The sequence below is a fragment of the Bison bison genome, unplaced genomic scaffold (assembly GCF_000754665.1).
Source record: "Bison bison bison isolate TAMUID 2011002044 unplaced genomic scaffold, Bison_UMD1.0 scf7180017864475, whole genome shotgun sequence".
Classification (NCBI taxonomy): Eukaryota; Metazoa; Chordata; class Mammalia; order Artiodactyla; family Bovidae; genus Bison; species Bison bison.
The window spans coordinates 112,837-125,961 of NW_011495036.1; the positions used below are offsets into that span (position 1 = coordinate 112,837).

At 46.0% G+C, this 13,125-nt stretch overlaps 1 protein-coding gene across 1 annotated transcript in view; it reads left to right on the forward strand.

Moving 5' to 3' along the window:
• Positions 1-9,758: 9,758 nt before the first annotated feature.
• The window catches only part of TRPM8 (transient receptor potential cation channel, subfamily M, member 8), a 96,103-nt gene continuing 92,736 nt past the window's right edge, over positions 9,759-13,125 (forward strand). The window contains exon 1 of the mRNA XM_010862064.1: positions 9,759-9,807. Coding sequence (XP_010860366.1) covers positions 9,759-9,807 — 49 coding nt within the window. The remainder of the gene's footprint in view (positions 9,808-13,125) is intronic.

Consider the following 13,125-nt stretch of genomic DNA (forward strand, 5'->3'; position numbering starts at 1 on the left):
TTATTCCTCAGGTCTGTTCTATATGTATGCCTACAAATATGCTTATTATGGCAGGAGTTTTAGCTTGTCAGTATCGTAGAGGATAAAGAAATTTCTTCCAAGGTTAGGGCTTTGGATGTACAATTCTTTAAAATTTGGAACAAAGTTGTTATCATCCATTATTAATTTTTTTTGGTTTTGCCTAAGAACTGATGTGATTCTTGGCATCACATCAGACAACAGTTCCAGGCACCACAGGGACCCTCTGCCTTTCTCCTTCAAGCATCATCTGCTGCCCTGTCCTGCCTCCTGTCTCTTTCCTATTACCTTTGGTTCAGGACACGTGGGGCTTCCCTGATGGCTCAGATGGTGAAGAATCTGCCTGCAGTGCAGGAGATGCGGGTTCAGTCCCTGGGTGGGGAAGATCCCCTGGAGAAGGGAATGGCTACCCACTCCAGTATTCTGGCCTGGAGAATCCCAGGGACAGAGGAGCCTGGCAGGGTACAGTCCACGGGGTCGGATAAGAGTCAGGCTCACCTGAGCGACTAACACTATTATTTCCCTTCACATGAGATTGATGACTTTAGGAGCCTCCATTGGCTTCTGCCATTTACCCAGTTTTTAGCCATCTATTCAAATCACAAAAAAATATGGTCGACAGAGGCAATTAGAAAAGCAGGACAATTCCTGTAACCAAACAAACCTCAGTTCTCCTCTACGGGTGAACGAGGCGTGGAGACAAAGTTGTGCACAGACCTTGCAGGTCTGTAGCTTTGCAGGCATCGCTGTAACACTGTTGCCAAAATGAGAATTAAGAAGATTTCTCTGGATAGTGTCATTTATATTTGAAGCCTCTACAAGTGTCACACTCATCATTACAATGAATAATTGATGGGAGGGAAGAGTGGAGATGGCTGGGGTTTGGTTTGGGGCCTTTTGGAACATTTTCAACAGAACATGAACAATTTACTTCCTCTCTCATTCAGGGTTAGTAAGGAGAAATTCTTCTTCTTCTTTTTCTTTCTGTTCTTTTAGAAATCAGAGAGAGACTTAGAACTTGAAAATGGCATCTTAGAACTGGTTTGAACGTGGTGATAGGCACGCTGAAACACAATTTTAAAAACATGCCAAAAACCACTCATGTGTTAGAACAATAACATAGCAAGTTGATTTTTGTTTTCGTTTTGGGCTTACAGGACAAAAGAGTATTCTGTTGTTGATGGGTGACCATTTGAAATTTCTAGACTATTTGAAATTATCGTGATTGTCAGCGATAAAAGTAATGTCAGCCTACTCCCCTCAATCAACAAAACAAGGTTTTTAATTCTTTAAATTTTGATAGGGTGTTGATACAGTAAATGTGACAATCTTTTCTTTCACAAGGGCTTAGTAAAGTGGTCAAAGAAGCTTAAATTTTAAGGATTAGATTCATAGGCCAGGCTGCTTTGGTGTGAATGTTGTATACCCTACTTATCAGCTGTGTGACTTTGGGGAAGTTACTTTACCTCCCTGTGCCTTGGTTTCCTCGTTCATTTAAGAGGGAAAATAATATTCCGTGTAATGCATGGGAGGATTAGAAAAGTTGACCCATGTGAAGAGTATAGCACTGTGTCTGGCACGTAACCAGCTTCACATAAGACGAAGCTGTTATTTATTCCGAGCTTCATGAAGATGTATGTGTCATATGCCGTCAGGACAAATCGTGTCGTTTATAAACTCAACTTGTAACCACGAAAGAACACTCAGCCCAAGTTTTCTTGAGAATACTTTTATTTTTTTGTAGTCAAAGATTCTTTTATTTTCTAAAATTTCTGTACCATATTTCATTTAGTCATATACCCGGAACATTTTCATTTTAAAATGTAATCAATATAACAATTATAAATGCCATGTTTTACATTTTTTTTTTTTCATTTTAAATCTTCAAAATCCACTGTGTATTATACACTCACAGAGTATCTGTTACACCAGCCACATGTCACATATGCCCCAGGCACAAGTGGCTCGAGCCTGCTGGACTGAACCACTCAGGTCTAGAGCCTGTGCTTCTTAGCAATGCAGTGTTTAGTAGACGCTTTCAGACAAAAATGCTAGCATTATTGTTTGTAAAAATATTATAACTGACCATAGAACTTTAATGGATAGGGCCAACATAACAAAATTAAAGGTTGAAACAGGATGAAGAGAGGAGGGCTATTGGATTTCTTAATTCCAGACTATTTCCAGAGAGGTAAAAATCTCTTTCTTAGGCTTCTCCACGTCTTGCTCCAAAAAGTCCCTCTCCCCCTTCCCAGGTCTCCTTTTTTTGTGTGTGAATGAAAAGAGGTGGCAGAAGGTGGATGAATACACTTTTGCACCCAAGGCTTATGAATCTAGGGTTTCTCTAAATACAGACTGAGGGCTTTCCTGATGGCTCAGTGGTAAAGAATCTGCCTCCTAATGCAGGAGATGTGGTTTGATCCCTGGATTGGTAAGACCCTCTGGAGGAGGAAATGGCAACCCACTGCAATATTCTTGCCTGGAGAATCCCATGGACAGAGGACCCTGGTTGGCTATAGTTCATAGGGTCGCAAAAGATTCAGACACGGCTGAGCGACTCAGCAACAAAAATACACACGGAATACATAACACGCGACCTCCTCTGAAGTGTCTAGTCAATTCCATGCTTGTGCTTGAAAAAGATTCCAGTACAAGCTTTGACTGGTGTTATTGGTTGCCTCCTGGCTGAGCTGAGTGGTTCTGCAGCAGCCTCAGCAGCCTCAGGAAACACGTTAGAGTTGCTGAATCTGCGTCCCACCCCACATCTGTGGGGTCCCTGTGGGTGGGGCCCACAAGTCTGAGTTTGAGTGAGGCCCCAGTGATTTTGTTGCCCAGTCATCATGTGTTTTCACGTGGGAAATTGGAGAAAGTGGGCAGTGGTTAGCACAGAGCTGCTGCTGTCCTGATGTGGATGGTAAGCAGTGTCTTCACAATCTATTGTAAAGCTGGAAACCATGAATGCTGGTTCAGAATCCACTGTGGCTTTAATTGTCACTGAGATAATCTTCTTGGTGGGTATTAGGACTCCATTAATTTAATGAGTCATCTGCAATCTGAGAATAAGGACCATAAGTAAAAATAATTGAGATATTAATGAAAACAAAAAGATTTTACATCATTCCACAAGTAGGAAGGAAATCAAACCAGTCAATCCTAAAAGAAGTCAACCCTGAATCCTCATTGGAAGGACTGATGCGAAAGCTGAAGCTCCAGCACTTTGGCCACCTGAGGCAAAGAGCCAACTCATTGGGAAAGACCCTGATGCTGGGAAAGATTGAGGGCAGGAGGAGAAGGGGCGGCAGAGGATGAGATGGCTGGATGGCATCACCGACTCAATGGACATGAGTTTGAGCAAACTCAGGGAGACAGTGAAGGATAGGGAAGCCTGGTGTACTGCAGTCCACGGGGTCACAAAGAGTCACACATGACTGAGCGACTGAACGAGAAGTACGTCCTAAATCTGGCCAAACTCTCAGACATTTCTCTACTGGAGCCATCATTCGTCCCTACTACAGAATTGCCTGCACTGGATTTTACCTTAGTCACGCATCTTCCACTGGCATTCAGGACTTTCTACTAGACGGCCACACAGTTTGGTGCTGTAGGTATTACAGGGTTATGTCACGATGTCTCCTATCGTGTGGCCCAGGGTTCTTTTTATACAGGTTTATTTCTTTTAACTTATTATTTTGAGATAATAACAGACTCACAGTAGCGCACCAGTCAGAGTCAAATTGCTGCCTCTGAGGCCCTCTTAAACTGTAGTTTGGAAACTGTCACTGCTTTTGCACATGCTAAGAGTCAGATTGCTGCCTTTCATGCATACTCAAATATGTATGGAACAGTCACAGAGGATTATCCATTTGAAATTGCAAAAATAGTACAGAGAGATCCCAGGTCACCTTCACCTGGTTCCCCACAAAGGTTACATCACACATAACCAGAGTGTAATATCAAAACCAGGAAACTGACACTGGTATACTCCGCAGCCTTTATTTATTCAGATTTTTCTCACTTGCATGTGCAGTGCGTGCCTGTGTGCTCAGTCATGTCTGACTGTTTGCGGCCCCATGGACTATAGCCTGCCAGGCTCTTCTGTCCATGGGAAAAGCCAGGGGATCGTCCCATCCTGGGGATCGAACCCTCTCCTGCATTGGCAGGTGGATTCTTTGCCACTGCACCACCTAGGAAGCAGGTGTAGAGCTTTATGCAATTTTAGCATGAGTAGATTTGTGTAACCACCACCACAATCACATTGTGGAACTGTTCTACTGCTACTGCTAGAAAAATACCCCCCATACTGCTCCTTCACAATCTTGCCGCCTGCCCCATCCCACCCAAACTGCAGGAGCTGTTTGTATACTGGACTCTGGATCAGGGAATATGGGTTTGATCTTGCTTTATGGACTCTGTGAAACATGTAATTGACTGTGTTCCCTTGCTTTCAGTTCGGTTCAGTTGCTCAGTCGTGTCTGACTCTTTGCAACCCCATGAACCACAGCACTCCAGGCCTCCCTGTCCATCATCAACTCCTGGAGTCCACCCAAACCCATGTCCATTGAGTTGGTGATGCCATCCAACCATCTCATCCTCTGTCGTCCCCTTCTCCTCCTGCCCTCAATCTTTCCCAGCATCAGGGTCTTTGCAAATGAGTCAGCTCTCTGCATGAGGTGGCCAAAGTACTGGAGTTTCAGCTTCAACATCAGTCCTTCCAATGAACATCCAGGACTGAGCTCCTTTAGGATAGACTGGCTGGATCTCCTTGCAGTCCAAGGGACTCTCAAGAGTCTTCTCCAACACCACAGTTCAAAAGCATCAATTCTTCAGCACTCAGCTTTCTTTATAGTCCAACTCTCACATCCATAAATGACCACTGGAAAAACCATAGCCTTGACTAGACTGACCGTTGTTGGCAAAATAATGTCTCTGCTTTTTAATATGCCGTCTAGGTTGGTCATAACTTTCCTTCCAAGGAGTAAGCATCTTTTAATTTCATGGCTGCAATCACCATCTGCGGTGATTTTGGAGCCCAGAAAAATAAAGTCAGCCACTTTTTCCACTGTTTCCCCACCTGTTTGCCATGAAGCTATAGGACCAGATGCCATGATCTTAGTTTTCTGAATGTTGAGCTTTAAGCCAACTTTTTCACTCTCCTCTTTCACTTTCATCAAGAGGCTCTTTGGTTCTTCACTTTCTGCCATAAGGGTGGTGTCATCTGCGTATCTGAGGGTATTGATATTTCTCCCGGCAGTTTTGACTCCAGCTTGTGCTTCCTCCAGCCCAGCGTTTCTCATGATGTACTCTGCATATAAGTTAAATAAGCAGGGTGACAATGTCTCTTGCAATTAGGTTGCAGTTTGTAGCCATGCACTACAAGCAGGCTTTCCATGCTCTGCAGGAGCCCTTCGCCTTACTAGTTTCTCTTTCATTTTAATCTCTGCTCACCTCTTTCTCTCTGGTTCCTTTGTTTTCAATAATATCTTAGTAAGTCTCTTCAAATATTTGTGCACCCAGATAGAATACAAAAAAATTAAAGTGCAAAAAAAAATAAAATTCCAATATCTTCTCCATTTATTCTTTAAACTCATCACTCCCTTCAAAACCCTTTTTTTGAACGGCTGAAAGTTGTGTGGGTGCCTTCTGACCTCCTCCTCCAATTCCTGAGGGTGCTTTCTGCTGCATTCACATTTGTATTGGCTGAGGATGCAATTCCTACATTGCAATCTTTCGCCTTATATGCAATGCTTTTTGTTATCTTGAATGCTATAACCAATAACAAACTTAATTAGAGGAAGACACAGAGGGAAATTTCAGATACTGAGGTGGATTTCTGGGTAGGTTTTAAATCTTTAAGGTTTTAAAACCTTTAAGGGTTGTTCACAATGTCTTTTTTTAGATGTAGGGCTTTCCTCTCACTGGGCAATTTTCACTTAACAGTCCTTACATTGTGAAGTTCAATCAGAGTCTTATGCCTGTAAAGCTTCCAAGAACATCTGAGATTTAGTTTGTACATGTATCTGCTGCTGCTGCTAAGTCGCTTCAGTCGTGTCCGACTCTGTGCGACCCTAGAGACAGCAGCCCACCAGGCTCCCCCGCCCCTGGGATTCTCCAGGCAAGAACACTGGAGTGGGTTGCCATTTCCTTCTCCACATGTATCTGGGTCATTTTTAAAGCTACTGTAACCTTTAATTCAAGAAAATTCATTGTCTTGAACATTTTTAAAAGTAAAAAATCAAGACATCCTTAATAAAATTTCAAATTTAGACATTAAAATGTATGTGAAAGGACAAAGAACACAAACCATTCCTAACATCCATACATACCAAGAAATTTTCTGTTTTAGCTGCTTGTATGGCTTTATCTTTTTATCCTTAAGAAATTTCACTGGGTACCTTTAAGCCTATTAATTTCACCTGGCATGAGACTTTTTTTTTTTTTTTTTAATATTGAAGACTTAGTTGGCAACCCACTCCACTATTCTTGCCTGGAAAACTCCATGGATGGAGGAGCCTGGTAGGCTACAGTCCATGGGGTAGCAAAGAGTCGGACACGACTGAGCAACTTCACTTTCAGTTCTTTCCCTACTCCAGGGAAGAAGATTTATCCTATTGACTTTTGCTACATCTGCTGTGTGGAACTTTTTCTTCTTTTCTTTTTTTAAACAACTGATTATCAATTTATTAAAAAGGTTGATTTAGACATTGGCAATGGCAGCTTCCACCTTGACTTCTGGCTCAGTCTTGATAGAAGGGATCTGCTTGACAATCGCAGAAGGACGGTGTGGGTCCATGAGTCGCTTGTGGATCCTCATCTGGAATCAATCCCAAGTCTTAGAACCATGATGACAAGGAGTTTTCCTCGTCGTTATTCTCCAAGTCTTGGGAGGCACCCAAACAGGGCCTTTCACTTTGAGATTCTTTTCCTTCATGCCTCTGCAGGTCAGCACATACCTTCTTCAGAGACTTCACATTGAAGCTGGTGAGGGTGATCCTACAGGAATCAACATCTGGGCTTCCTGGTGGCTCAGTGGTAAAGAATCTCCCGCAATGCAGGAGATGTGAGTTCGATCCCTGGGTTGGGAAGATCCCCTGGAGAAGGGAATGGCAACCCTTTCCAGTATTCTTGCCAGGGAAATCCCATGGACAGAGGAGCCTAGTGGGCTCATGGAGTCCATGAAGTCACTAAGAGTTGGAAACAGCTGAGCATGCATGCTTGGTGTGTTTATTTGAATTCCTCTTGACATTATGTGTTTCATTATTGAAGAAAAGTACATCTTTCATTTTTTTGCCTGAATTTTTGGTAAAGAATCCGCCTGCAATGCAGGAGACCCCAGTTCAATTCCTGGGTTGGGAGGAGCCCCCGGAGAAGGGAAAGGCTACCCACTCCAGTATTCTGGCCTGGAGAATCCCATGGACCGTGTAGTCCATGGGGTCACAAAGAGTTGCATTCAATTTGGACTTTCACTTTCACACTTTCACTTTTGAAGTCCTGGCCTGTGTTATGAAGCTAGTGCCTTCCTGATGCATTGGCCAACCCTACAGTCTTTTAAGAAGTAGAATAATAAACTGTGTGTGTGAATACATGAAATCCACCTTATCGGACATCATGCCCACATTACGGAGCATGTTCGGTGTCATCTTACTGGTGGGTTCTTACTTGGGGAGGTCCCCGGGTGGGGTCAGTCCACATCTGGTGCTATCACTTTCCTGACTCCATTTTCCTTCTCCTCAGTGAGAATTTCATTAATTTAGAGAACTACACTCAGATAAAGCAAAAAGATGGCCCTAGGCCTGAAACTCATGCTTGACAACATTATACTCCACTGCCCTCCAAGTGGGTGGAATGTCTCTTTCATGTGGATACCAAATATCTCATTAAAAAAACAACTGATTTACTTTTACTTTTGGTTGCTCTGGGTCTTCACTGCTGCAGGCAGGCCTTACTGCTGTGAGCGGAGCTAGACTTCCTTGCGGTGGGTGGGCTTACTGCAGCGGCTTCTCCTGTTGCAGAGCACGCGGGCTGCAGTACTTGTGGCACACAGGCTCAGTAGTTGTGGCGCACGGGCTTAGTTGCTCCTCGGAACCAGGGGTGGAGCCCGTGTCCTCTCCATTAGCAGGCGAATTACCACTGGACCACCACACCTCATTTCTGAAGTCCCAAACACCTCACTTCTGACCCAGAGAAAGCAATATCCAAGAGAGAACTTTGTTTAGGCTTTAAGAGCATAAGAGTTACATATCATGCTTATGTCGCGTGCCTCTGTGTCGTGTTACAGTTTGGGAGGTACCTGGTCATGTATTCCAAGACATATGTGAAACTCTGACCCCTAAGTGTTCGGGTTTTGGGGAACCAGCCCATCACCTTTAACTTCTGGAGCTTGGCAAACCATTCACAAACTCACTTCTCCTCAAGTAAAGTAGTTCTTTCTTCTCCATTCCAAGAGACGGAAGCCGCAGACGTCTCCTGGCTGCCCATGGGGTTGGGTGACCGGGAGTGTGTGTGCAGCCAAGCTCCAGAGCAGATGTGTGCAGATGCTTTTGGGCAGCACAAACCCTTCCCCAGAGGGAGCCTGTTAGGACCCTGAAGATGCAAATCTGAAGGAGCGGCATTCTCCCCACAGGTGTGGGGAGGGGTCCTTGAGCCCCCACAACCGGGAAGCCCTAAGCTCCACCTTTGAGACCACCACTCTAAACTTGGCTTTTTAAACGACTGCTCTAGAGTTTCACAGGTGCAGTTTCATATGCGTGCAGTGTCCCCAGCCAGCCTCCCGTCTGGGGCAGACTTGGCATTTCTTCTCTGGAGTACGTGTCAGACAGTCCAGTTGAGACCAAGGACCTGGGGCCGTAGGAAGTCAGTGTCATGTCCAGGAATAATTTCAAAGAATACGATGCGAGGGGGAAAAAAAGATCCCCCAAATTGTCATCAGCATTTACTATGTTATTCTCGACTCTGTTTTCCTTTTATTTTTGATTTATCATTTACCCTCAGTTGATCAGTTCCATGCCGATAGTCTTACTGCTCCCAACTACCCCACAAAGTCCTACTCTGTGCTCTATATTGTCATAACTGTTTCTCTGTCTCTGCTAGTTTCCATCCCCCAAGATTTAAACATGATCCCACCCCTTGGGAGTTAACAAGTCAGCCTGGGATCCTCCCCTCCCCTGTGGCTAACCCCACCCATGCGCTCTTGTGGATGGAGAGGTCTGTCCTATGGTCCTCAGCCTCTCACCCTCACTTACTGAAACGTTATCACTAAGGTCAATGGTTATCTTTGCCTTACCTAGTCTCTAGAAATGTTTCCTGTTTATTAAGTGTCTTTTCAGGATTACGTAAGGAATACATTTAATTTTCCCAAATATAAAAAGCAAAAGGATACAATTAAAGTCACTCAGTCCCACCCACACATATAGCAGTGGTTACCATCTTGGTGCATTTGCTTCCATGTGCCTTATACATGGCACCCCACCCCAGTACTCCTGCCTGGAAAATCCCATGGATGGAGGAGCCTGGTGGGCTGCAGACCATGGGGTCGTGAAGAGTCGGACACGACTGAACGACTTCACTTTCACTTTTCACTTTCATGCATTGGAGAAGGAAATGGCAACCCACTCCACTGTTCTTGCCTGGAGAGTCCCAGGGACGGGGGAGCCTGGTGGGCCGCCGTCTCTGGGGTCGCACAGAGTCGGACACACTGAAGCAACTTAGCAGCAGCAACAGCAGCCTTACACACGTTGTGCGTCATGACTGTACGCCCCCTTCTTCGACAGCTGCCCTTCCTGAAGGTGCATCGTGTGCTGGCTCCTCTGTTGTTACTGTTTAGTCACTCAGTGGTGTCGGAGTCTGCGACCCCATGGACTGCAGCATGCCAGGCTTCCCTGTCCTTCAGTAGCTCCCAGAGTTTGCTCAGACTCATGTCCTTTGAATTGGTGATGCCATCCAACCTTCTCATCCTCTGTCATCCCCTTCTCCTCCTGCCTTCACCTTTATAAGGAAGCCGAGAGGGTGGAAGACCCACTAAAGGTCACAGGGTGAGTGGTTGAACCCAAGCTGACTGTCTCTCTAAGGTCAGAGCTCCTGACCACTGGAATTTCTTACTTCCTGCTTTTCTTCTGCCCACAATAAATCTTATTAATTTTTCTGTGTCATTAAAATACACCTCATTCATGGCACCATCTTCTTACTCCTTCTGCATGTAATGTTCTCCTATTGTTGGAACTTAAGGTCATTTCTAATTTTTTCTATGAAATAAATATCTAAGTATACCCTTTAACGTCTTTCTGATGACTTCTTTTATCTAGAATTCTCCAAAGCCCCAAGGATAATATTTGAACTTTTGCTACATTGTTGCCACACTGGTTTGCAAACTGGAAAATGATTTTTACCTCCCCCGGACCCCCAACCATAAGAGAGAGTTTGCACTCAGCTCTTTTCAGCATCACACGCATCATCTGAGACCGTCTCCCCTGGACGCTTCACTGTCACTGAAGGTTTATTGTTTGTATTACTAGGAAGGCAGAGCATACGTCTGTGTGTATTAGTGACTTGAGCTTCCTTGTTTGATGGCTTTGGATTCGTTTACCCATTTTTCTACAGGGTTTTGTATTGTTCGACCTAGTGGTATGACTTTATGACTTTTCCTTAGTATTTGATGCATTAACGGGTTTCTCCCTGGTGTGACTTTCACTTTCTCCTCCTCGCGGTTTTCATTCTGCTTTTCCAGTTCGCCCCCTTTCAAGGATCCTGGGGGCCCCTGTAGGCCCTCTCCTCTCCTCTTCAGACCTCCCTAGAAGCCCTTGGTCCTTGACCCCATGTCCCCTCTCCTAATATCCCTTTCACACCCAAGCCTTAACTCCCAACTGTGTTTAGGAGATGGATAAACGCTGTACCTGGAATACCTCACCTGTGAGGCAGTGTGAAGGTGGTCCAGACCCATAATTAGTCAACTAGAATATCAGCTGACCTCAGAAAACCAATTAGAAGCTAACATGGAATAGAGGCCCCTGAAATGTCAGAACAGGACTGCTTCCTGCCCTTTTTACACAGCCTTCCCATTTCTTATTTGAACTGTGATTATAAAGCAAAAATAGACATTTTCTGCTGCAATGAAATAAGCAGTTTTTTCATTGCGAGCAAATGAAATCACTTGCTGACCGTCGGTGCCCTACTTAGAAGCCATTTGCTGCTGTATGGGAATCGCAGTAAATCCCTGGCAGGATTGATTTGTGGTTTTACAATAATGTATGTAAAGTACCAATTAATACTCCGAGTCTCTCTGTGAAACGCCTAGAGAGAGAAGTAAAAGAAGCGCTTGTTGTTTTAAACAGCCTGGCCTGAGGGTTCTCAGCGGGCTTTAAAGAGGCGTCCAATCTCTGTGGCCTGGGAGGGTTTTGAGGTGGGACTGGGGATTTGGGAGGAGGAGCCAGGCTGAGAAGTCAGGAGCCGAGTGGCTGAGCCGTGGGTCTCAGCCTTTCCATGCGCAGGGGGTGCGGAAGGCAAGGTAGAAGTAATTTGCAAACTAAAGGAGGATTTTGGGGGTGAGGGAGAGTGTCATATAATCGCGTATGTATTCCATCAATCTTGGTATTAATACTTTCTGCTTTGGGCTCTGTGCCAGGCTCTGGGAATACAGTTGGTGTTCAGTCGCTCAGTCATGTACAACTCTTTGCGACCCGATGGACTGCAGCATGCCAGACTCCTCTGTCCTCCAGTATCTCCTGGAGTTTGCCCAAATTCATGTTCATTGAGTCAGTGACGCTGCTTAACCATCTCATCCTCTGTCGGCCCCTTCTCCTCCTGCCTTCAATCTTTCCCAGCATCAAGGTCTTTTCCAATGAGTGGGATCTTCGCATCCAGGGGTCAAAGTATTGGAGCTTCAGCTTCAGCATCAGTCCTTCCAATGAATATTCATGGTTGATCTCCTTTAGGGTTGACTGGTTTGATCTCCTTGCTGAACAGATAGATCTGGTTTTAGCCTTAAGTAGACAGACAGGGGGCCGAACAGATCATGAAACATATCAGGGTACTCATATCTTGGTGGAGAGTAGACGGTGCTTCCAGAATAGGCCACTGGGCACCTGTGCCAGCCTGGGCATCATTGGTACCTCCCTGAAGAGATGGTGCATAAGATCGGGAGGGTGAGCAGGAAATAACCAGCTGGGTGTGGGGGGAATTGGGGAAGAGGGCTGCAGACACACCATGGGACTCACACGGCTAAGTCAGGGCCCAGTGAGGAGCCTGGCCCAGAAGGAGAGGGAGGCGAGTGAGGTCAGGCTGAGGTACCTGGGTCTGGGGGGCTGCTGTGGGCCACTGGAAGAGCTAGAGAGGGGCGAAGGGGTGGGACTACCCCTTGGATGTGGTGATGACAGAGGTGAGGGTGGTGGGGGGAGAGGTCATGGGAAACTGGGGGAGCTTGGTCCCAGGAGCAGACAGAGGGCCAGGGGCGGGGCAGAGGGGAGTGCAGGAGAAGGATGATGCCTTTGTTCTAGGAACCCCATGTTTGCTGTGTCTGCTCGACCGCCCAGGGATGTGGTGTAGCTGTTGGTGGATACAGGTCTGAGATAATGTTTGGGAGACAAGAGGGACAGGTTGCTCCTGCAGCTGGGATGGGAGACTCGGATTCCCAGAAGAGCAGGGGTATCCGGGGACATCTTCATGGCAACCAAGGCTTCTATGATACCCCCGGCTCAAGGCCTGCTCCTGGAGCCTGGGAGGAAATTGTCAGGGGCCCCTGGGACTCATGTGCTGGCTCCAAGTGTTGGGGTGACCCAGAGCTCACTGGTCCTCAGACCCTACTGCCCTGTCGATCAAAGTCCTCCTCCCCCTTCCTGTGACTGGATCAGGGCAGGAGTCCTCCTACCTGTCAGCTGGTCTTCTTGCTGCAAGCCGCTGGTTACAGCTCTCTCCAGGGCCATCAGCTTGAAAGGAGCCATCCTTTCCCCTCTTATGTGGTGGTCAGGGATGCTGGATCCCACCCCCCAGACAAGAGGGCGCACCCAGAGGGGCCCTGCCCACAAGGGAAGGGCCAGGGAAAACATACGGAGGGACTGAACTCAGGCTGGGTCCTGGAGGAGAGATGAAGCGAGGAGAGCAGAGGCGGGGGGACAACTA